At 54.5% G+C, this 23382-nt stretch overlaps 4 protein-coding genes across 6 annotated transcripts in view; 2 read left to right on the top strand and 2 right to left on the bottom strand.

The window, feature by feature from the left end:
- The window catches only part of GFOD2 (glucose-fructose oxidoreductase domain containing 2), a 51756-nt gene extending 42417 nt beyond the window's left edge, over positions 1–9339 (top strand). Inside the window, exon 3 of the mRNA XM_025370252.1 lies at positions 7821–9339. Coding sequence (XP_025226037.1) covers positions 7821–8719 — 899 coding nt within the window. The 3' untranslated portion in view covers positions 8720–9339. The remainder of the gene's footprint in view (positions 1–7820) is intronic.
- A 5866-nt stretch (positions 9340–15205) lies between these two features.
- On the bottom strand, positions 15206–17136 carry C20H16orf86 (chromosome 20 C16orf86 homolog). Of its 2 annotated transcripts, none has more exons than XM_025370260.1 (4): positions 16870–17136; positions 16415–16644; positions 15863–16083; positions 15206–15767 (listed from the first exon to the last, which is right to left on the bottom strand). In XM_025370260.1, exons 1-4 carry the CDS (start codon positions 16969–16971, stop codon positions 15364–15366), a joined length of 957 nt encoding a protein of 318 aa, XP_025226045.1. In that variant the 5' UTR covers positions 16972–17136; the 3' UTR covers positions 15206–15363. The 2 variants fall into 2 exon arrangements, with proteins under 2 accessions (XP_025226045.1, XP_025226044.1); XM_025370259.1 differs by having other exon boundaries at positions 15206–15794; positions 16870–17128.
- Positions 17083–21286, top strand: ENKD1 (enkurin domain containing 1). The gene is made up of 7 exons (XM_025370254.1): positions 17083–17584; positions 17677–17871; positions 19049–19221; positions 20167–20292; positions 20409–20572; positions 20675–20811; positions 20910–21286. Exons 1-7 carry the CDS (start codon positions 17500–17502, stop codon positions 21068–21070), a joined length of 1041 nt encoding a protein of 346 aa, XP_025226039.1. The 5' UTR covers positions 17083–17499; the 3' UTR covers positions 21071–21286.
- Positions 21287–21456: 170 nt separating this feature from the next.
- On the bottom strand, positions 21457–23275 carry PARD6A (par-6 family cell polarity regulator alpha). 2 transcript variants are annotated; one of them, XM_025370256.1, is made up of 3 exons: positions 23126–23275; positions 22550–22772; positions 21457–22333 (listed from the first exon to the last, which is right to left on the bottom strand). In XM_025370256.1, the coding sequence occupies exons 1-3, from the start codon at positions 23186–23188 to the stop codon at positions 21585–21587; spliced, it is 1035 nt and encodes a 344-aa protein (XP_025226041.1). In that variant the 5' UTR covers positions 23189–23275; the 3' UTR covers positions 21457–21584. The 2 variants fall into 2 exon arrangements, with proteins under 2 accessions (XP_025226041.1, XP_025226040.1); XM_025370255.1 differs by having other exon boundaries at positions 21457–22336; positions 23126–23273.
- Between the last annotated feature and the right edge of the window lie 107 nt (positions 23276–23382).

The following is a 23382-nucleotide window of genomic DNA, read 5'->3' as shown; positions in this document are numbered from 1 at the left end:
GTCTTCTTCCTGAATTTTAGGGTTCCCCACGTAGACCATTTCCAAGCTGTACAGGAGGAAGGAGAAAACCCCAGGGTTCTTTGGCAGCAAGCTTGCTTTTTTTCTGGTTCTTGGTATGCTCCACCAGCAGCATCATCACCTGGGGTTTGTTAGAAATCTGAATTCTCAGCCGGGTGTGGCGGCTCACACCTTTAATCCCAGCACTTTGGGAGGCCGAGGCAGGCGGATCGTGAGGTCAAGAGATCGAGACCATCATGGTCAACATGGTGAAACCCCATCTCTATTAAAAATATAAGAATTAGCTGGGCATGGTGGAGGGCGCCTGTAGTCCCAGCTACTCAGGAGGCTGGGGCAGGAGAATCGCTTGAACCCAGGAGGCGGAGGTTGCAGTGAGCCGAGATCATGCCATTGCACTCCAGGCTGGGCGACAGAGCGAGATGCCATCTCAAAAAAAAAAAAAAAAGAAAAGAAATCTGAATTCTCAGCTAGGCAACATAGTGGGATCCCGTCTCCACAAAAAAAGTTTAAAAGTTAGCCAGGCATGGTGGCAGATGACTGGTGCCAGCTACTCGGAAGGCTGAGGCAGAAGGATCGCTTGAGCCCAGGAGATAGAGGCTGCAGTCAGCAGTGATCATGCACTCCAGCTTGAGTGACAGAGTAAGACTGTCTCAAAGGCAAACAAACAAAAAGAAATCTAAATTCTTAGGCCCCAGTCCAAACCTACTGAATGTCTGGGATCCAGCTATCTGTGTCTGAACAAGCCTTGCAGGTGACTCTGGTGGACATTAAGGATTGAGAGCCACTGATCCAATCATTTTGAATTAAACTGAGGCCCAGGAACATTAAGGAATGACACCTTAGTTACATTTCACCAAGTCTTCGTGCTGTGATTTTTCTCTCCTTGCTAGAGCTTTGTATTTTTACCTTACCTCTAAGGCCATGAGATCATTTCTTGCCCTTGTTGTTACTAGTTTTTCGTAAAATTAATGATTGAACTTACCTTCCAGAGATAGACTTTTCATATGACAGCTCTTTTTATAGCATCTTGTTTTCTGCTTTGGTCTTCATCTTCTACCTCCGATTTTATCCTTAAAGCTTTCCTGTCAATTTCTTAAAGGGGAGAGGGGAAGAGCCCTAATATATTTCATTCTTCAGTTCAGAAGTGGTTCAGGAAATTGTATTTTAAGTGCAAGGTGCCCCAGCATTTTTGAATGTTTTCTTAAGTCTGTCACCTTTAAAAGGTGGGCTTCTGTGCCCAATTCTTGGCACTTCTGTGGTTCATTAGAAAAACACTTTGCAGGCCAGGCGCAGTGGCTTATACCTGTAATCCCAGCACTTTGGGAGGCCGAGGCGGGCAGATCACGAGGTCAGGAGTTCGAGACCAGCCTGACCGACGTAGTGAAACCTCGTCTATACTAAAAATACAAAAATTAGGCCGGGCGTGGTGGCTCAAGCCTGTAATCCCAGCACTTTGGGAGGCCGAGACGGGCGGATCACGAGGTCAGGAGTTCGAGACTACCCTGGCTAACACGGTGAACCCCCGTCTCTACTAAAAACTACAAAAAACTAGCCGGGCGAGGTGGTGGGCGCCTGTAGTCCCAGCTACTCGGGAGGCTGAGGCAGGAGAATGGCGTAAAACCCCGGGAGGCGGAGCTTGCAATGAGCTGAGATCCGGCCACTGCACTCCAGCCTGGGCGACACAGCGAGACTCCGTCTCAAAAAAAAAAAAAAAAATACAAAAATTAGCTGGGTGTGTTGGCGCGCGCCTGTAATCCCAGCTACTCAGGAGGCTGAGGCAGGAGAATCGCTTGAACCCAGGAGGCGGAGGTTGCTGTGAGCCGAGATCGCACCACCGCACTCCAGTCTGGGCGACAGAGCGAGACTCCGTCTCAAAAAAAAAAAGAAGAAAGCATTTTTGTAGAGACAGGATCTCCCTATGTTGTTCAAACTGGACTCAAACTCCTAACCTCAGGCAATCATCCTACTTTGGTCCCCGCAAAGTGCTGGAATTATAGGTAGGAGCCACTGTGCCTAGCAGATTTCAGCTTCTCTAATCTCTCCCTTGACTTCCTGGCAGGAAAGCTAGATAAACTCAGGTAGACATGTCTTTCATGGCTACCCAAAGACCCTGTACAACTAGCCCGCAGGAGCCTGTTTAACTCAAGATGTCCTTTCAGTCCCACGCTGATACTATTGGGTCCTAAGTTTAAGCATGCTGTTGTTCAGGGTTGGGCACGGTGCCTCACACCTCTAATCCAGCACTTTGGGAGGCCAAGGCGGGCAGATTGCTTGAACTCAGGAATTAAAGACCAGCCTGGGCAACATGATAAAACCCCATCTTTACCAAAAATACAAAAAATTAGCTGAGCACAGTGGTGTGCACCTGTGGTCCCAGCTACTTGGGAGGCTGAGGTGGGAGGTTAGCTTGAGCCCCGGAGGCAGAGGTTGCAGTGAGCCAAGATTATACCACTGCAGTCCAGCCTGGGTAACAAAACAGGACCCCATCTAAAAAAACAAAAGCATACTGTTTTTCAGGTTCAAGAAGAGAGGCCTTTCTCCCTTTCCTCACCTCTTGAGGCATGAAACAGGGATTCCTTATCCTAGTTTTATTACCACCAAACTCCTAGCAGTCATAAAAGTCCTTTTTCCTCTCAACCCACCTCCTCGCTGCCTCACACTGCAGTATCCACTCTGTCGCCAGCAGTGAGGCATTATAGCAGGAGGCTTCTGAGGTGGTCAGAGTGGCAGCTCTCAAATGGGGTGTCTGAGAACCTCATTTCCTCGTTACATCCCTCCCTGGTCAGCCATATGTGTTCAGCAGCCAAATGGCAGAATTCACCCCCAGAACTGTGATTGTCTTATCCCTAATCTGGAAGGCCCACAAGTGTGGAGAAGCACTGGAGACCCTCCAGAAGCAGTAGTGCTAGCAGTCAGGGGCTACTCTCCCTGCTGGGCCCCATGCAAAGCCTGGCCACCCTACCCCAGGTATGTGACACTTGGCTGACCGTTCTTTATTGTCCTGCTAGTACCTGTTGAAAAGCTTCTTTTATTAAAGAAGAGCAGGAGATTGAAGTGTCATAAATTGAAAAGATTGAATGATGTCATAGACTACCGACCCATATGCCTTATTCCTTGCTACAGAACTGAGGTTTGTAATCCTGGGAGTTCAAGCCTAAGATGCCCATAAGTACGAATAACATGCTCTGTGGGGTTCTTCAGGGTCAAGGCGGCAGAGGTGGGGGTAGGAAGTAAGAAGAGCTGGAAGGGTTGACCAGAGGCACCAATTTGTCTCCTGTGGGCTTGGTCGGGATGTGAGCTACCAGGGGGCCAGGCTGGGCCTGACTCTCAGAGAGGCCTGATAAACAGTACATATGATAAAACAACTCCTGTATGTTCATTTTGATTTTATTTGTTTTTTGAGACAGAGTCTTGCTCTGTCATCCAGGCTGGAGTACAGTGGCTCAATCATAACTCACTACAGCCTCTAACTCCTGGACTCAAGTGATTCTTCCACCCTAGCCTCCTGTGTATCTGGGACTACAGCTGTGTACTGCCACACCTGTGAGTCATCTCACCCAGCCTGAAAATTAGATTTTCTGAAAAGACATTATAAAATCAACATGGGTTGGGCATGGTGGCTCATGACTGTAATCCTGGCACTTTGGGAGGCCAAGGCAGGAGGATCACCTGAGGCCAGGAGTTTGAGACCAGCCTTGGCAACATAGCAAGACCCTGTATTTACAAAAAATTTAAAAATCAGCTTGGCCGGGCGTGGTGGCTCAAGCCTGTAATCCCAGCACTTTGGGAGGCCGAGGCAGGCGGATCACGAGATCAGGAGCTCGAGACCATCCTGGCTAATATGGTGAAACCCCGTCTCTACTAAAAAAAATACAAAAAAATTAGCCGGCCATGGTGGTGCATGCCTGTAGTCCCAGCTACTCGGGAGGCTGAGGCAAGAGAATGGCGGCAGCCTGGGAGGCGGAGCTTGCAGTGAGCCAAGATTGCGGATTGCATCATTGCATTCCAGCCTGGGTGACAGAGCAAGACTCCGTCTCAAAAAAAAAGAAAAAAAAAAAATCAGCTGGGTGTGCTGTCACGCACCTGTGGTCCTTGCTACTTGGAAAGCTGAGAGGAAGGCTCTGCTTGAGGCCAGACCAAGACTGCAGTGAACCAGAATCATGCTACTGCACTCCAGCCTAAGTGACAAAGCAAGACCCTGTCTCCTAAAAAGAGAAAGAAGAAACTAAATCAGATTTTCAAAATACAGAACACAGAAATTATTTACCTGGGGCTGACGCGATGGCTCACGCCTGTAATCCCAGCACTTTGGGAGGCCAAGGTGAGTGAATCACCTGAGGTCAGGAGTTCAAGACCAGCCTGGCCAACATGGTGAAACCCCGTCTCTACTAAAAATACAAAAAAATTATCTGGGCATGGCGGCAGGTGCCTGTAATCCCAGCTGCCTCGGGAGGCTGAGGCAGGAAAATGGCTTGAACCCGGGAGGCAGAGGTTGCAGTGAGCTGAGATCGTGCCATTGCACTCCCGCCTGGGCAACAAGAACAAAACTCTGTCTCAAAAAAAAAAAAGGAAAAGAAAAGAAATTATTTACCTGGAAAATGTAGTTTCTATGTGAGTCTTATTTATTTATTTATTTATTTATTTATTTATTTAATTTATTTATTTATTTGGGACAAAGTCTCATTCTGTCGCCCACGCTGGAGTGCAGTGGCTTGATCATAGCTAACTGCAGCCCCAGTCTCCTGGGCTCAAGGGATCCTCCTACCTCAGCCTCCCAAGTAGCTGGGACTACAGGTACATGCCACCATGCCTGGCTTATTTTTTATTTTTTTAAAATAGATACTAGGTCTTGCTATGTTGCCCAGGCTGATTTTGAACTCCTGAACTCAAGTGATCCTCCCACCTTGGCCTCCCAAAGTGCTGGGATTATAAGCATGAACCACCATGCCCAGCCAAGTCTTAATATCCAAGTCGCAATGGGCTTTTTTCCTCTGAATTTGTGACATTGGCTGAATCCCTCCCTTGGTGATGGTAATAAAATGTACTGTTGACAGAGCTGTACTGAGCCAGGTACTTTACATATACTGCTTTGGTTGACTTAGTCCTCTTTTCTTCCCTGTAACTGTAAAATCCTGCTTTACGTTAACAGTAGTAAACAAAAACCCAGAGAAGTTTAGAAATTTCCCAGGTCATCTAGCAATTAAGTGAGAAAGCCAAGATTTGAGCATAGGAATTTCTGGCTCCAAAGCTTGAGTCCAGCACCAATAATTGACTCTTCCTGGGCAGTCAGTTGTTTTGGGGCCCATCCATCACGTGGGACATCGGCCACTTCTTTTTTTTTTTTGAGACAGTGTTTCGCTCTTGTTGCCCAGGCTGGCGTGCAATGGCGCAATCTCAACTCATTGCAACCTTCACCTTCCGGGTTCAAGTGATTTTCCTGCCTCAGCCTCCCGAGTAGCTGGGATTACAGGCATGTGCCACCACACTCGGCTAATTTTGTATTTTTAGTAGAGACAGGGTTTCTTCCTGTTGGTTAGGCTAGTCTCAAACTCCTGACCTCAGTTTGTCTGCCCACCTCAGCCTCCCAAAGTGCTGGGATTATAGGCGTTAGCCACCATGCCCAGCCGAGACATCGGCCATTTCTATAAAGTTTTCTTAGTTTTTTGTTGCAAGATATATTGTCTGTAGTTACTATTGTTTCTGCTACAAGCTGGCCCCACCTGAACCTGTGTGGAAAGAATCCATCTTGGTCCATCAGGGTAAGCTGCACCCTGCAGTGAGCCATCAGAAATAATCTGTGTCTTTACCATTGCCCCATCTGAAAACATTCAGAAAATGTTCAGGGGCCTGAGGGAAGATGAACACCATGGTTATTGAAGATGCACATACCTGGAGAAGGCACACTCTTGACTCGGTTACCCCAGGTCACAGGCATCCAGGCCTAAGGCTGCCCCTCCAACCAGGAAGTACCTGTGGAGTGCCAGAGTGGAGCCTGGATGGCCATGGAGGAGAAGCCCAGGTGCACACATTGCCCAAATGGGCTTCAACTAGAAGGGTAAGCACACGAATTAATCCAGACCAAGACTTGGTATTCCGTTTTCCACATTGCATATAGGCTCTGTGTAATGCTTTCAGTCTCGTTTCCTAACCCAGCCCTGCCTTCTCAGTCCTTCAGCATTTTGTGATCATTGCCTCTCCCCAGTCACCAAGTCCTTCTGCATAGCAGCTCCCATCTCTCATTCAGTGGCTAGAGCAGGATGAGCAGCTGAAAGACCACAGGAGGCAAAGAGATCAAAAAGAAAATTTTGGAGTGGTTAGGCATGGCAGCTCATGCCTTAATCCCAGGCCAGCACTTTGGGAAGCCAAGGCAGGTGGATCACCTGAGGTCAGGAGTTGGAGACCAGCCTGGCCAACGTGGTGAAACCCTTTCTCCACTAAAAATACAAAAATTAGCCGGGCATGGTGGTGGGTGCCTGTAATCCCAGCTACTCAGGAGGCTGAAGCAGGAGAACTGCTTGAACCCGGGAGGCGGAAGTTGTAGTGATCCGAGATCAAGCCACTGCACTCCAGCTTGGGCAACAGAGTGAGACTCTATCTCAATTAAAAAAAAAAAAAAAAAAAAGGAAAATTTTGGAGGAGTGCACAGATCATGTATCAAGACCTTATGGGTGGGGCCTTTGTAAGGACTTCGGCTTTTATTCCAAGAAGCAATTGGACATTGGAGAGCTTTTTCGTGGGTTTTTGCCAGGGTATTTACCCTTCCTGGCTTACTATGACTTGTAAACTTCTGTATGTGTCTAGTCCATACTGCTTTTTGGGCTTTCTAAGTTTTCTATTTAAGGTATTAGCACAGGATTTCCTTTGACTTGAACCACATGAAGCTTGCAGGAACACTGCAGGTGTTAGTGTCTCATGGCTGCTCATATCCTCACGAGCTTTCATCTTGAAACATGGAGCAGCATTCATCCCTTCAGTTTCCAGCTGCTCATCCTCTAGCACTCTCCTCAGGGCTTTGTCCAGCTTTGTTTAGCTCTGGGTGCATGTTGACTGCAGCATACCCAGAATGGGTGTGAGGGCAAAAAGGGTATTCTCACTTCCTTCCCGTCCTACGAGAGCCGAGCATTTTCTAGCCTTGGGCCACTCTAACTTGTTGGACCAGTGTTTTCAGAAAACAATCTGCAGGGACTCTTAGGGCCCTCTCTGGAGTTATGACTAAGAGTGGGAGTTATGACTAGCCCATCCCCTAGAAAATAGGTTAGATTCCCTGGCCCCAAGCTGATGATCTAATAAATGCATGACAGCATAGAGACACATCCATGAAGTGTGCCAACCTCTCTAGCCCACCTGTATTATTCAGGGTTCTCCAGAGAAACAGAACCAATAGGGTGTTTAAGAGAGAGATTTATTTGAAGAAATTTGGGGCCAGGCATGGCAGCTAACACCTGTAATCTCAGCACTTTGGGAGGCCAAGGCAGGAGGATCACTTGGGCCCAGGAGTTCTAGACCAGCCTATGCAACAGAGGGAGACCCCATCTCTACAAAAAAAATTTAAAATTAGCCAGATGTGGTGGTACACACCTGTGGTCCCAGTTACTCAGGAGGCCAAGGTGGAGGATCGCTTGAGGCCAGGAGTTTGAGACTATCCTGGGCAACATAGCAAGACCCCACCTCTACAAAAAAGAAAACAAAAAAATTAGTTCATGCAGTTGTGAGGCAGACAAGTCCAGAATCCTCAGGGTAGGTGGACATGCTGGAGATTCCTCCTTGGAACTTTGAGATTTCCTGTTGTGTCCTATTGTTAGGTATTGGGAAGAATGTCGTTTGCGAGAAGGCAGCAACATCGGTGGATGCCTTCCGGATGGTGACAGCCTCGCGCTACTACCCACAGCTCATGAGCCTGGTAGGGAACGTGCTGCGCTTCCTGCCTGCCTTCGTGCGCATGAAGCAGCTGATCTCAGAGCACTATGTGGGAGCGGTGATGATCTGCGATGCCCGCATCTACTCAGGCAGCCTGCTGAGCCCCAGCTATGGCTGGATCTGTGATGAGCTCATGGGTGGCGGGGGCCTGCACACCATGGGGACCTACATTGTGGACCTGCTGACCCACCTGACCGGCCGGAGAGCCGAGAAGGTGCACGGGCTGCTCAAGACATTTGTGAGGCAGAACGCTGCCATCCGTGGCATCCGGCACGTCACCAGCGATGACTTCTGTTTCTTCCAAATGCTCATGGGTGGGGGTGTGTGTAGCACAGTGACACTCAACTTCAACATGCCGGGCGCCTTTGTGCATGAAGTCATGGTGGTAGGCTCTGCAGGACGCCTCGTCGCCCGGGGAGCTGACCTCTATGGGCAGAAGAACTCTGCCACGCAAGAGGAGCTGCTGTTGAGGGACTCGCTGGCTGTGGGTGCGGGGCTGCCAGAACAGGGGCCCCAGGACGTCCCGCTGCTGTACCTGAAGGGCATGGTCTACATGGTGCAGGCCTTGCGCCAGTCCTTCCAGGGGCAGGGCGACCGCCGAACCTGGGACCGCACCCCTGTCTCCATGGCCGCCTCCTTCGAAGATGGGCTGTACATGCAGAGCGTGGTAGACGCCATCAAGAGGTCGAGCCGATCCGGGGAGTGGGAGGCTGTGGAGGTGCTGACGGAGGAACCCGACACCAACCAGAACTTGTGTGAGGCACTTCAGCGGAACAACCTATGAACCTGCACCTGGGCTCCTTGCCACAGGGCAGAGGGGCCAGGGAGGGGAACAGGAGCCAGATGTGACAGGGGCTTGGCCCTAGCAGAGATGGTATCTTTCATTTAATGAGTCTGGGTGAAGCCAGAGGTGGCCCTGGGACTTCGCCCCCTCCAGCGACTCACCTGCTCCTCAGACTTGCAGGGTGGCAAATGTTCTTGTTGGCCAGGTTACCACGGCGTGCAGAGGGCAGAGCTGCCGCCGGGCCTCCTCATGGCAATGCCAGTGAGTGGGACTCAGAAAGGCTCACCCTGGTGAGCCCCTCAGCCTGATCCGCAGTCCTAATGGTGAGAAAGCACAATAGGGCCAGCTCGGCTGAGGCCCGAGGAGAAATGATGAGAAGTTTCATTTCCTTCTTGGGCTGGGACATCTCAGGAACAGTGAGGGCAACAAGTTGTCCCTCAGGGACCCTCACCTGCCCTCCCATGTGACCAGGCCCTTCCCAGGTGGGGACTGGGGCTTGCTTTATTAAGTGAGCTCTCAGGCTTTTGAAGTAGGACAGAGGGCCCTGATTTGGCAGAGAGGAGGCAAGGGAGGGCTTTAGAACATCTGGGAAATGTTAATAAATAATTGAGAAAATAGGACATGGCATGTGGTGTTTGTTTGGTAGGTTGGGTTTCTTTAATACTGAAAGGCTTGTTTCTTGCTGTAAGGGGTTTTTCTCTTCACTCATTGCTCCACAGCAGCTTGAAGCCAGCCGTGGGTCGTCACCGTCAACTGTGCCACACGGGCTGCTGCTGCCCCTCCAGCCCTCGTCTCCTACCTGTTCCCTCATAGCCAAATGCCAGGAGCCTCCGAAGAAAAGATTTCCTCAGAGAACAGGAGTCAGGACTTCCTGATGGGCTGCTGCTGCGCCCGCCGTCTCAGCAGATATCGGGAGAGTTTGGGGCCTCACTGGGCTGGAGGTCAGGAGGGGTTCTGTTTTTAATGTCATGGTGTTGGCTGCCAGAGTGCCCTTGAGGTGGCGGGGAGGAGTGGTTTCAGGGAGGTGGCACAGGGTGAGAAGTAGGAGGAAGAGCTCCAGGCATGCCCCGTGGAGCAGCTGTGACTGGACCTGAGGGCCAATCACCCACTGTGCTCTTGACTGTGCTCTGCACAGGGCCAGCCTTCTACCCACCTCCAGAAACTGGGGTGGGGAGTGGTGTTGAGAAAGGACACGCCCTCCCCATTGCGTCTTTGACCAGCCTGCCAGGCTCGTTCAGCCTGGACCGAGTTCTGTTCCCTTCTCTAACCTTCCGCCCACTTCCCTGCCCTGGGCTCCTTGCCAGAAAAGCCCAGGGAGGGCTTCCTTTTCCTCTTCGCACCTCTTCTAGAAGTCACCAGGCTTGTTTTCCTGTCATGTACTGGATTCAGATATCCTTGTGAGAGGGAATAACAAGGGATGGGGTTGGAGTGTGCTTACTGCATGCTGACCCTCAGAGCAAACATGTATGTTATTATTTCACTTAATCTCCAAACCACTCTCTGACGGTAAATATTCCCATCATTCAGATCATAAAATGGAGGCACAGAGGGCAAAGCTACTTGTCTCCTGTAGGTTGTCCATGATGGAGCTGGGAGCCTGGTCAGGACCATCTAACCACAGAGCCTGACCTTGAACCACACTTCCTCCCAGCACTTGGGAGTCTTCACACCCGAGGGCCCGGCATTGCCTCTGCCTGCTGCAGGAGCCTCGGCCTGGCCTGAACTAGGAAGTGAAGTGCAGACAGCACCCACCACCAGGCAGGACACTGAAGGTTAAAGGGGAGACTGCCCCCTTGTCCCTGGGAGAGTTAGCTCAGCTCAGTCCTCCCATGTTGTTGCTAGGATGTTGAGGTTGCTCTGAAATGTGGGAATTGACCAGGAAAGCACAAGCCCGACTTACATGCTCCCACATAAGAAAGGGCCATGTGACCATCCAGAATGGCACTTGGGTTCCCAGAATGTGCTGGGGCTTAGTGCAGAGCTACTTCAATGAGGATCCTGTTTCCTCTAAAGGAATCCCCAGAACCTAGATTCATGGCCAGAGGGGTACATGGCCTCTTCCCTCAGATGTCTTTACCATCGAGTATCTCCTGGGTATCAGAGCTGGTCAGTCCCACATGGGATGGGGAAGACAGATGTGCTGAGATACCTGTGGCCAAGGGAGCCCACAGGGTTCTGGTCTCCATGCGGGACTGAACCCACACTGGTTCCAGACTTGTCCAGCAGCGCCCCCTCCTGGAAGAAGACAGCATCTCCCAGGACCTGTTTCCAAATATCAGGATGTTACTAGCTAGCTCTTTCTCAGGTCAAAATAAAGTATTTCCAGGACAGTAAAAATGCAGTTAGCTTTGCTCATCAGATACAGCAACCAGAAGAGAACTTCCAGAATACCTGTTGCTTATTCTTCAACCTCCAGCCAAATCCAGGACTGTTTTCACCAAATCCAGAACTGTTTTCACCCAGACAGTGGCAGCCGCTTCCTTTCCTGTTCTGCCTGTCACCCTGCCAGCCAAGCAGCCTCTCCTGAACGTCACGCCAAGATCCCTCCCTGTCCACACCCCTCTTCCTCACCCCTGGACTTGCCCAACCTGGTTTCCATATGGCTATGCCCTCCACTCCAGCCACACTAAGCAGCCCTCCTGCAGAGGTGGCAGCTTCCATACTAACAGGGCTTTGTCCCTGGCACGTCCTCTGCCTGGAAGGCACCACCTCTCTCAGGAGTCAGCTGGAGGACTGCCTGGTCACCACTTCTGCCCTCGGCAAAGTAGCCACTCCCCAACCTGTGGTCCCACAGCCTTGGTCCTCAGTTGCACTGAGGTTGCATCTCCCTCCCTCCCTCCCTCTCTCTTTCTTTTTTCTTTCTTTCTCTCTCTCTTTCTTTCTTTTTATTTTCTTTCTTTCTCTCTTTCTTTTTCTTTTCTTTCTCTCTCTCTCTCTCCCCCTTCCTTCCTTTATTCCCTCCCTCCCTCCCTCCCTTCCTCCCTTCCTTCCTTTATTCCCTCCCTCCCTCCATTCCTCTTTCCCTCTCTCCCTCCCCTCCTCTCCCCTTCTCTTCCCTATCCTCCCCTTCCCTTCCCTCCTTTCTTTTCTTGACAGAGTCTCACTCTGTCACCCAGGCCAAAGTGCAGTGGCATCACCTTGGCTCACAGCCACCTCCACCTCCCGGGTTCAAGCGATTCTCCTGCCTCAGCCTCCCAAGTTGCTGGGACTTCAGGTGCCCGCCACCACAGCTGGCTAATTTTGGGGGGGGGTTTTGTTTGCTTTTGAGACGGAGTTTCGCTCTTGTTGCCTAGGCTGGAGTGGAGTGGCGTGATCTCGGCTCACTGCAACCTCCACCCCCCTGGTTCAAGCAATTCTCCTGCCTCAGCCTCCCGAGTAGGTAGCTGGAATTACAGGCGCACACCACCACGTCCGACTAATTTTTTTGTATTTTTAGTAGAGACGGGGTTTCACCATGTTGGCCAGGCTGGCTGGTTTCGAACTCCTGACCTCGTGATCCACCCACCTTGGCCTCCCAAAGTACTGGGATTACAGGCGTGAGCCACCGCCCCCAGCCTAATTTTTGTATTTTTAGTAGAGACGGGGTTTCACCACGTTGTCCAGGCTGGTCTTGAACTTCTGGCCTAAGTGATCTGCCCCCCTCAGCCTCCCAAGGTGCTAGGATTACAGGCATGAACCACTGCACCTGGCCACTTGTTTTGAATATATAATTTCAACTTTTATTTTACATTCAGGGGGTACATGTGTAAGTTTGTTACATGTGTATACTGTGTGATGCTGAGGTTTGGGGACGATTGGTCTCATCACCCAGGTAGTGAACACAGTACTCAATAGGTTTTTTCAACACTCACCCCACCCCCTCTCTGCCCCCTCTCGTAGTCTTGTGTTTGTGTTTCCCATCTTTGTGTCCATGTGTACCCAATGTGTAGCTCCCACTTGTGAGAACATGTTCTATTTGGTTTCCTGTTCCTGTGTTAATTTGCTTAGGATAGTGGTCTCAGCCGTTTCCATGTTGCTGCAACGGACACGATTTCATTCTTTTTTATGGCTGCATCATTTTTACTTCTCGAGATAGGGAAAAATGTTGCCCAGGCTGGTCTTGAACTCCCGGGCTCAAACGATCCTCCTGCCTCAGCCTCCCAAATATCTGGGACTACAGACACAGACCACCACGCCCAGCTACACATGTCTCCCTAAATCATGTAGCATTGCCCCTTTACAGCGAGCTTCTAGGAGTAGTAGGGACTTGATCCTTTCTGCAGTTCCTGCCACCCACCCTGCTTAGACAAGTCCATTGGGTAATAGGCCTCAGGAATTGCAGACTAGTTCTCCCACGATTTCTAATTCCTGCCTCGCCTGTGAGAAGACAGGACCAGCTCTTCCTTATCAGTGCTGGCCTTGCTTACACTTCCAGCCCTGGAGGCTGCACAAAGATAGGGAGGCCTTCTGGGGTCAGGCCTTAGCCAGAGAGTCCCCAGGTCGGCAGATCCTGCACAACTGAGGACAGGGATTCCTAGATCCCAGGGTGTAGTCTCCTGCAAGGCCACTTCTCTCCAGGCCTCTGCCTTCCCAACCATAAAGCGAGGAGGTTAAGCTCCATTATCTTGGCTGGGTGTGTTGGCTCATGCCTGTAATCCCAGCACTTTGGGAGGCCAAGGAGGGAGGATTGCTTGGGGTCCAGAGTTTGAGACCAATCTGAGGAACACAGACCCTATCTCCACAAAAAAATTTTTTGGCCAGGCACGGTGGCTCACATTTGTAATCCTTGAGTCCGGGAGGTGGAGGTTGCAGTGAGCCAAGGTTCTGCCACTGCACTCCAGCCTGGGTGACAGAAGGAGACCCTGTCTCAAAGAAAAAAAAAACATCCTGACCCCATGGCTTGCCATGGGGCCAGTGAGCCCCCAAGTGACCCTGTCAAAGGAGGGAGCAGCCTGGGATGATGCCAGAAAGGGGACCCTGCTTTTCCCACCCGAACCTGCCCATCCCACTTCCTCCAGTGACCTTGCCAGGCCATATTCCAGGGAACCTACCCATGACTGTGTCCTCGGGATGACCTCAGTCTTTCAGATTCCGGCATGTCTCTCTCTGCAACTTCCTCCACCCTCACTTCGGTCTCATCACCTTGGTGCCTTTTAGGGAGCTCTCTGGCTTGGTGGATGTGATGCAATGAGATGTGCCCTTAGGGAGCTCACAATCTAGCCCTGAAGACAGTTAAAACCCACATGATAGTAGTATGTAGGTGCTACAATGCAGGGCAACATGGCATGCTGTCTGCCTCCCCAGGAAGCAGGGTTTTCAAAGGTGTATGTGCACTAGCCAGGGGGAGAGGTGGGAATAAAGGCATTTTAGGCAGAGGAAACCCCACATGCACAGAGTAAAGGGAGGAAAAGGTGTAACTGCTCAGGGAATTACAGGAAGCCACTGAGTTCTAAGGTAGCTGGGGCAAGAGAAGGGGAATCCCAAGGGGGAGTGACACCATCAGGGGCTCAGGTGTGTGTGTCGCAGGGCCACTGGATGGATCTGTGGGCCAAGGGACGACAGGCAGGGAGACCAGTGAGGCTGTCACCTGGAGATGACAGTGGTCCAGGCAACGGTGCTGACTGTGGGGTCCGAGAGGTTCTCAGCCTGAAAGGGTATGTTCACTGGCCTCAAGGTCTGCTTAGCTTGTAGGAATCAGGGGGCAAAGAACAGGATGGAGTCTGGGGTGACATCCAAGATTCTAGCTTAAACAATTGTGCAGATGAGATACAGGAGGAAAAGCCAGTTGGAGGGAGGGGAAATTATCCATGAACTTGAAATTCCCTGTGTCTGTTTGCGGTGTCCAAGGAACACACAGGAGGCCCAGGATGTGCAGTTTCCAAAATGGCCAACACTGGCTGGCTCTGGCAGCAGAGATCCCTGCCGGTTGGACACAGTTGTCATCCAGTGGCTTGGCCTCAGGGCCCCAGATGCACTTACTGCCCCTGCCCACCCCTGCCTGTCAGGAAAACATCACTGATGCCCTGTCACCTGTGACCAGGGGCTACTCCATGGACAAGGTCCGGTCCAGCTATGGTCTGGCAATGAGTGGAAAACATCCCAAAGCTGTCACTCCGGCGACAGGCAAAAGAACTCTGAGCTACCTCCTAGGAGGATCCCAAGTTTTGATCCCCTCAAGGTGAAACCAAATGCAGGCCCTTCCCCAGGAGACAAAGAGTAGGGCCAAACACCTGCTTCCCATGACCCTACAGACCCTTTCTTTCCTCTGCTCCCAGTTCCTCCTTCTCACTTCCCTCTTCATCACACAGTTAGCCGCCTGACCCTCAGATTCACCTAAACACACAGTACCAGGTCCACCCCAATTCAGTGAGGCATGGGGTGGCACAAAGGCATCTGTCATTGTCAAAGTCTCAGGAGATGCAGATGACCATTCAGGCCTCAAACCCTGCACTGTTGAGTCCTCCATCCTCTTTCCCAGTTCAGGAAACCTATCCGGGGAATCACAAAGTCTTTGAAAAAGAAAAATATTTATTTTCAGCAAGCCCAAAGTCCCAAGTGGGGGCAGGTGCCAAATTTGCCCCCTCCACCAGAGGGCCTAGGCCCACAGGAAGCCTGAAGCCAAATTCAGGCATGGAAGGAGGGGAGCCACCAGTGGGGCGGGACAGTCACTTGTACTGAGGAGAGAGCGGGGGGACAAGCGGAGCAGTGCAGACACTCAGCATCTTGTCGATGTCCACCTGGGTTGACTTATCCACCTCAGCCTTGTGGTGGTCACTCACCCCCAAGCTGGGCAAGCCCCCAGCCTCCTCTCCAGCCTCCTCTCCAAGGGGAGCCAGAGCATGGATGGGGGTCACTAATGGACTGGGACAGGGCAAAGCGAGGCCTGGGCCCAGCTCACCTGCCAAGGGCAGCAAGGCCTGCAGTTGCTCCACACCTGCCTCCTCAGGAACCAGGGCCAGCTCTGCCTCTGCCTCCACCTCGGCCTCCCCGTCCCCCTCCCCTGCCTGGTTCAGCTCGGGGTTGCAATAGTTGATGTACTGGTACAGGGGTCGCAGGTGCTGGGCCTTTCCTGCAAAGACCCAGGGCAGGGCAGAGGCTAGAGCGCCAGGTTGTGCCATGTCGGGCCCCACAGGGAGAAGGAACAGCCCAGGGACTGCCACTCACGCTCCAGCCCCAATGTCTCTAAGGGTGCAGACACGGTGCTGGCCACAGCGTGGAGCACGGGAGCCCCCAGGCTCTTGCGCTTCTTGGCTTTTTTGTGCTGTTTGGCAGATGGTGAGGGCTCACTCTGGCTGCCCTCTGGCTCCTCCTCCTGCAGCGGCAGCCTGGGTGGCAGCTCAGCTTCAGCCTTGGGATGGGCACGAAGGCCCGGGAGGCTGAGGGACCTGAGCCAGGGACAAGAGACCTGACCCAGGGAATACCCCAGCCTGCCCACCGCCCCAGGACTCGACGCCTGCCCCTTTCCTGGTCGATGAGGCCCCAGGCCCAAGAGGCTTAGAGGCCAGTGAGCCCAGTGCCCTACAAACCCTGAAGCTCCCACTCTCCTGCTGCTCCCTACACGGGGGCTCTGGAACAACAGGAGAGGAGAGTGATGGTAGTGACAGGGGACAAGAATCCTTCCTGCAGGAGTGCAGGAATCAGGAATGCTACTGGGGTGTGTGCCCCAACCCCGGGCCTGCAGCTCCTTCCCCTCCTCCTCCCCCAGAGCCTCCTCACTTGACAGGCTTTCTCTTTGGACCATGACGGGGCCTCACAATGGAGACCACGGGCCTGGGGCCTCTCTCCTCTAGCGCCCCGGCTTCCGGCTTGGGCCTCTCCTCCCCCAGCTTGGGTCCTTCCTCCTGGAGCTCCAGCTCCGAAGCTGCGCCTGCTAGGCGCTGGTCTTCACCCTGGGTTCCGCGGGCCTCATGGGCTGGCACCAGGAAATGTTCTTCCGCCACTGGACACTAGAGGTGACACACAGGCCATCGGTCACCATGGTCGGGCAAAGGACATAGGGATCCGTCACTGAACACCTAACATTAGACACCGAAACGGGAATAAGGACACCAGCCTGTGCCCCTCCCCGCCTGGAGGGCCCAGCCTGGCAGTTAGCGGGTCGGGGCGCTCAGAGTTCCGCCTCTCAGAGTGCTGCGGCCCCGTGTTTGAAGGTTAAACAGCCTGACGGTCACCTCGGAGGTCTGAGCGCTGCCGGGGTTCTCCGCGAGCTGTCCCTGCCCCACGACCGTAGCCTCCTGGACCCCCGGCCGCCTCTCCGCCCCTGCCGAGGCCATGGCTGCGCAGGCTCAGTGCATCCTCCACAGCTGCTTGGGGAGGGCCCCGAGCGGCTGGATGGTGGCCCCGCGCTGACCCTGGAGACGGACCAGCAAGCGAGGGCAGAGCTGGGAAGCGAAACCCGCGACCGCGGAGCACACACTCGGCGGAAACTACAAGCCCCAGGACGCTTTGCGCCAGGGTCAGTGGGCCCTGACCCCGGGGACGGAAGCCACGGTTGCCCGGCAACAACAACTCCCGTCGGGTGGCAGCGGCTGGCGGCAAAACCTCTCGAGTGAGCCCCTGCCCGAGTGCCGCGGGGGAGAGGCCGCGAGCGGGACCGAGAAGTGGGCTGGGGGGAGAGGTCGCGGAGGCGGCGAGCGAGGCCGGGGCCCAGGCAGGGACCGGCAGGGGCCCGGGAGTGACGGGCACGCCAGGGTCAGGGTCCCAGGCGAGGGAGGAGGCCCGGGGTTGGGGAAGGGGGCCCGGGGAGGGAGGTGCACAGCCCTGCAGGCCTCGGGGCACCGTTGCTGGGCGGTGCCGGCGGCATGTGCGAGGGCCCGTCCCGCATCTCGGGGCCCATCCCCCCAGACCCGACGCTCTGCCCTGACTACTACCGGCGGCCGGCCTCGGGTGAGTCCGGGGGCTCGGCGGTGGTGCTAGGCTCAGGGGTCGGCCCCGGCTCCACCTCTGAGTCCTGGACTCCGCCCGGCTCCGCCCCACAGCTCAAGGGCGCCTCGAGGGAAACGCGCTGAAGCTGGACTTGCTGACCTCGGACCGGGCCCTGGACGCCACCGCTCCCTGTGGCCCCCGCATCGGTCCCGGTGCCCGAGAGATCCTGGAGCGCGGCCGGCGCGGCGTCGGGGACGTGCTGTTGCAACTCGAGGGGATCTCCCTAGGTCCTGGGGCCTCTCTTAAGAGTAAGTCCCAGGAATGGAAGAAGGGGCAGAGAGGCAATGCGGGGTGGAAAGAGATCAAAAGCAGCTGCTCTTTCCGCCCTGACCTGGGCCCAGGCTTTGCATCTCTTGAGTCTCAGTTTCCCCAACTATAAAAGGGGGAGAAATGTGCTATCTTCTCCAAGGAAGTGAACTGAATACGGTAGTTCCCACGAAGCCCTAGCTCTGCTTCGTGCATTTATTTATTTATTTATTTTTTAATTTATTTTTTAATTTTTATTTTTTGAGACGGAGTCTCGCTCTGTCGCCCAGGCTGGAGTGCAGTGGCCGGATCTCAGCTCACTGCAAGCTCCGCCTCCCGGGTTCACGCCATTCTCCTGCCTCAGCCTCCCGAGTAGCTGGGACTACAGGCGCCCGCCACCATGCCCGACTAAGTTTTTCTATTTTTAGTAGAGACGGGGTTTCACCGTGTTAGCTAGGATGGTCGCGATTTCCTGACCTCGTGATCCGCCTGTTTCGGCCTCCCAAAGTGCTGGGATTAGAGGCTTGAGCCACCGCGCCCGGCCTGCTTCGTGCATTTATTACCTGTCAAATTTGTTTGTTGAGTGCCCACTGTGTGCCAGGCCATATAGGTGCTAGAACACAGGGTTGAAGATAAGCATGAGCCATCACTGAGTCAAGGTGGGAGACAAAGAACAAGAGATGAATGTCATATATGAGATGATCTATGGTATACTTCACTATAATAATGGAGAAAATCACCCGGACGCAGTGGCTCACTCCTGGAATCCCAGCACTTTGGGAGGCCCAGGCAGGCGGATCACTTGAGCCCAGGAGATGGAAACCAGCCTGGCCAACATGGTGAAACCCCATCTCTACAAAAAATACAAAAATTAGCCTGGCATGGTGGCGTGTGTCTGTAATCCCAGCTACTCAGCAGGCTGAAGTGGGAGGATCACTTGAGCTGGGGAGGTCAAGGCTGCAGTGAGCTGTGATCATGCCACTGTACTCCAGCCTGGGTGACAGAGCGAGACACTGTCTCAAATAATAATAATAATAATGGAGACAGTCATCCTGAAATACTACATGAGGAAGGGAACTCTTTCTGTAGGAGGCAGGGGGCAGGCCTGTGTGTGAACTAGTGGAAGTTGGATTGTGTGGGCCCTATGTAGGGCAGAGCCTGGTGGCATCTTTTCTCCAGGGAAGGACCCTAAAGACCATGAGAAGGAGAACCTGAGGCGGATCAGGGAGATTCAGAAGCGCTTCAGAGAACAGGAGCGCAGCCGAGAGCATGGACAGCCCAGGCCCCTGAAAGCTCTGTGGCGCTCACCCAAGTACGATAAGGTGGAGTCCCGGGTCAAGGCCCAGCTCCAGGTACCTGCTCCAGGGAGCCAGAAGTATTATCCTTTTTGTTGGCCAACAGGCAGCTATACCCTGATCTGAGTTCTGGGGAGGGAGGGAACTAAGAGACCTTGGCTCTGCTGCAGGGCGAGGCTGGGGGGCTTCTCAGAAGTGGTGATGGCGGGGCTGATCCTGAGGGGCAAGCAGCAGTTAGTCAAGGGGACAGCAGAGGAGAACACTCCCAAAAGATGGAACCTCACAGACCACAGGGCACGCAGCAGTGGAGATGCCAGGTGTACAGTTCACTGTGAGGAAAGAAAGGCGTGAAGTTAGGCCAAGAAGTCAGCTGGGCCCACATCAGGGGCCACAAAAGCCACTTTTCAGTCCTTATTTCTGAGGACAGTGGGAAGGGCAGGGGTATGGTGGGGGGCTCTGTCTCGGGTAGAGAGTAGCACCATCTTTCCATCCAGGGACTCAGCAGGAGGAGCAGGAGTGAGAGGAGAGGCAAGGTCACACAAATGTGTCTGGGCTGAAGCATCTGTGGGGCTCCCAGGGGGTGGGAGTGTGTCCAGGAAGCAGATGGAAATTCAGGCCTGGATCTCAGGAGTGAGACCCAGGAGTTATTGATGATCAGGTTGAGGACAACGAGACCGAGGAAGTGACCGCCTGGATTTGAGGACTTGGAGGCCAGCCGTCAGGAACCTTGCGGGGCTAGAGCCAGGAAGCTTGGCTAGGAAGGATGAAAGAGAGTGGTAGGTGGGCCAGTACTGAGGTGGAAGGAGAGATGGTTTGTTGTTTTCTTAAAAATGTGACATACTCACACGTTTGTGTGCTGATGAGGACAAGTGTCTCTTGAAGAGGGAAGAGGGCCCGAGGGACACGGATGCAAAGGTCAGAAGGGCCAAGAGGGCCAGGGTTTTGCAGCTTGAGCCCCAGACCTCAGCCTGCCTGGTCTCTCTGCTGTGCCCTGCCCTCCAGGAGCCTGGCCCTGCCTTTGGGACAGAGTCTGCACACTTCCTGCGGGCGCACTCCCGCTGCGGCCCTGGCCTCCCACCACCCCGTGTACCTAGTCCCCAGCCAACACCACCAGGTCCCAAAGCTAAGGTGAGAGGATGTGTGGGGGCTGGATGGTGGTTGGGCAGGGTTCCCGGTGTGTGGTGGGGGTTCAGGGACACAACATAATGCTGTCTGCCCCCACCCACGCTTGCTGTGTCCTGCAGGAGCCAGGCTTGGGGGTGGACTTCATTCGTCACAATGCACGAGCTGCGAAGAGGGCCCCCCGGAGGCATTCCCGCTCGCTGCAGGTCCTGGCACAAGTGCTAGAGCAGCAGCGGCAGGCCCAGGAGCACTACAATGCCACACAGAAGGGCCATGTGCCGCATTAGTAGGTCTCACTGCCTGACACTCAGGGTGAGGGAGACACCTGTGGAGGGCGGGAACCAACCTCTGCCCTGGGGTCATCAACCCTGAACCTGTGTACCCACAGCTTGTTGGAGCGCAGGGACCTGTGGCAACGGGAGGCTGAGGCTCGCAAGCAGAGCCAGCCAGACCCTGCCATGCCCCCAGGCCACACGCGCATGCCTGAAAACCAGCGGCTGGAAACACTGACCAAGCTGCTCCAGAGTGAGTACCTGGGCAGGGAGGCTGGAGGGGGACCCCACTGGGGACCAGGCACCCCTGCCCAACACTCACTGTTCTCACTGTTCCTGGGCCCCCTGTAGGCCAGAGCCAGCTGCTGCGTGAGCTGGTACTGCTGCCTGCCGGGGCAGACTCACTGAGAGCCCAGAGCCACCGTGCTGAGCTGGATCGGAAACTGGTGCAGGTAGAGGAGGCCATCAAGATCTTTTCTCGGCCCAAAGTCTTCGTGAAGATGGATACCTGAGCCCCTCTGAGGGACAGTGGCAGGGAGCTCCATGCTGAGGATCGCCACATGGCTGCAAAGGACAGGGTCGGACCCAATCCCAGAGCAGAGGTCTGAAGACAGGAGCAGGGGGGTGACCAGTGTCCCTAGAGCACTCCTCCCAGCCACCAGTGGCTGCAGAAGGGCCACCCCAGCCTTTTAACCGCTTTGCCAAAATTAAACCTTTTGTACACAGGATTTGTTTCCATAAGAGCTTTTCTTACCCTAAAAATGCCAAGCCTGGTGGCCCTCCTGCTGCTTGATTGCAGGAAGTTCTCCCCATTGTCACTCCGGACTTAGTCCAGAACAGAAGACAAGCTGGTGGGACCAGGGACGAGGCTGGGACTGGGACACAGAAGGACCAAGACTCTATTTGTAGAAAAACCTTTAATGTTCCCCAGGCTGAGGGAGCCCTGGGAGCCAGCTAAAAACCCCCACTGTGAAGTCCCTGCCATGTCCCAGCAGTTTGGAGTGGCATGGGGCTGCATCCTGCCTGTCAGAGGCTGAAGCCACTACCATCTTGCATGCGACTCCCCCAGCCAGAACTGGCCTGCTCCTGGTCATCCAGGGAGGGCAGAGAGCTGCGGGTACCAGGACGTCGGCAGCCAGGGTGCAGGTCCCAGCATGGGGGCCCCTGAGACAGCCCATTGGAACTGGGAGGCTGGCGGTTCTCAATGACCAGGTCACTGCTGTCATCATCACTATCAGGCTCAGCAGGCCCAGGCCCTGCAGAGGGAGGACCTGTCAAACGCCCAGATGCCCCTCGCACCACGTTATTGCGCTGGTTGGCCGGCTTGACAGTGACAATGAGGTTATGGCTGTTGGCGACCATCATGTCCGTCACTTGGTCCAAGGTCTTCCCGGCTACTTCAATGCCATTGACCTCAAGGATCTCATCACTGACCGCCAGCAGCCCTGTACTCTCAGCCAGGCCCCCACGTACCAGGCGGGAGATGAAGATTCCTGGAACCCGCTCCAGGCCCTGGGGAGCCACACGCACACTCATGCCATCTCGGATGTAGAAGCCCAGGGGGCGGTCTGAACCATGCTTGTGCAGCCGCACCCGTCGGTGGGTCTCAGGCAGTAGGTCCACATCTATGACTGATGAAACCTGGCGGAAATCTTGGGGCAGGCTGATTAGCAGGGGTGGGCGGGTGCGAAGGGGTGCCACTGGCCGCAGCAGGAGCCCTTTCTTGCGCCGCTGCAGAGAGTTGGAGGCAAAAGCCAGGCCGCTGGAGTCAGCTTCTGCTGCAGAAGAGAGGGGTGTTGAGATCAGAGACCTGCTCCCCAACTTGGGCTCTTTACAGGGCCACTGTAGCTATTTCCTACCACTTGGAGGTCAGGTCAAGGGCAGGGACTGCAGAGGGTGACACGTGGGTACCCTGGGCATGGACTAACCCTTGTAGACCTGCCCCACAGGCACCTTACCCCACAGAGGCTGCCCACTGTACCCCTCCTCACCCCGCTTCTGCACCAACAGGCGCAGTGGTGGGGGCCCGCTGGCCAGGGCCCGGTGCAGACTGTCGTCGTTGGTGAGGGGCAGCAGGTCGCCGTGAGCATCCGTATAGCCAAGTAGCACGTCCAGGCCCGGGATCTGGTGCACCGCCCGCAGCAACCGCGAGAACTCCTGGAAGCCGCTCACCGAAGCGCGGGGCAGCGCGAAGCGTCGGAACTCGGCGTCAAACTGGAAGTCGGGGTTAGGGGAGAGGAGTCAGGACAGCCTGCGCCCCTTTCTCACCGCAGGCTGGCAGGGGTGGGAAAGATACCGGCTGCCGCAAAAGCGGCAGCCTTAAGCCCAGACCTCAGCTCCAGTACCAGGGACGCTGTCCAAGGTCTTCTCACCGCCCTCCAGGTACTCAGGCCACAGAGAGATCTGGAGACCAGCAGTGGAAGAAGGAAGATGGATGGGGGAAGGCAAGCAGAAATGCAGAATGGGACTTGGAAGATAGAGGGAAGAGGTGGCGGGGACCAAGGAGCTGGGAAGGGGAGAAAGAGGGAATTGGGAGCGCCTAGGGCCGAGGCCGGAGGAACCCTTACTTTGCTCTTCACCTCGACGATGCTATCGGGACTGCGCGCCGGAGTCCTCTGCGGCCGGGCCATGGCGGGGCCGGGCGGGCCGGGGACGGTGCCCCAGGCGGCCCGCCGAGGCGCAGGTGCACAGCCCGGCCGGCCCGCCCGCGCCGCCCCGCCCCTGGCGGTAGCACACGCCCCGCCTTCCCATCCGGAGCCTGACGTCAAGGGGGCAGCGAAGCAGAGTGGAACGCGGAGTCCACGTTTCCTAGGAAACGGATCCG

Source organism: Theropithecus gelada, chromosome 20, assembly GCF_003255815.1.
Source record: "Theropithecus gelada isolate Dixy chromosome 20, Tgel_1.0, whole genome shotgun sequence".
NCBI classification, from domain to species: domain Eukaryota; kingdom Metazoa; phylum Chordata; class Mammalia; order Primates; family Cercopithecidae; genus Theropithecus; species Theropithecus gelada.
This window is presented reverse-complemented; position numbering and strand designations above follow the sequence as displayed.

What these genes read in the sequence shown, in the direction of transcription:
- ENKD1 (XM_025370254.1), top strand. Translation starts at nt 17,500, where the DNA reads ATGTGCGAGGGCCCGTCCCGCATCTCGGGGCCCATCCCCCCAGACCCG. An exon ending in CTACCGGCGGCCGGCCTCGG is followed by an intron (nt 17,585 to 17,676) that starts GTGAGTCCGGGG and finishes TCCGCCCCACAG; the next exon opens with CTCAAGGGCGCCTCGAGGGA. An exon ending in GGGTCAAGGCCCAGCTCCAG is followed by an intron (nt 19,222 to 20,166) that starts GTACCTGCTCCA and finishes CCTGCCCTCCAG; the next exon opens with GAGCCTGGCCCTGCCTTTGG.
- C20H16orf86 (XM_025370259.1), bottom strand. Translation starts at nt 16,971, where the DNA reads ATGGCCTCGGCAGGGGCGGAGAGGCGGCCGGGGGTCCAGGAGGCTACG. An exon ending in CCAAAGAGAAAGCCTGTCAA is followed by an intron (nt 16,084 to 16,414) that starts GTGAGGAGGCTC and finishes TCCCTGGCTCAG; the next exon opens with GTCCCTCAGCCTCCCGGGCC. An exon ending in AGAGACATTGGGGCTGGAGC is followed by an intron (nt 15,795 to 15,862) that starts GTGAGTGGCAGT and finishes CTGGCGCTCTAG; the next exon opens with CCTCTGCCCTGCCCTGGGTC.
- PARD6A (XM_025370255.1), bottom strand. Translation starts at nt 23,188, where the DNA reads ATGGCCCGGCCGCAGAGGACTCCGGCGCGCAGTCCCGATAGCATCGTC. An exon ending in TCGTCGAGGTGAAGAGCAAA is followed by an intron (nt 22,773 to 23,125) that starts GTAAGGGTTCCT and finishes CCCGACTTCCAG; the next exon opens with TTTGACGCCGAGTTCCGACG. An exon ending in CCTGTTGGTGCAGAAGCGGG is followed by an intron (nt 22,337 to 22,549) that starts GTGAGGAGGGGT and finishes TCTCTTCTGCAG; the next exon opens with CAGAAGCTGACTCCAGCGGC.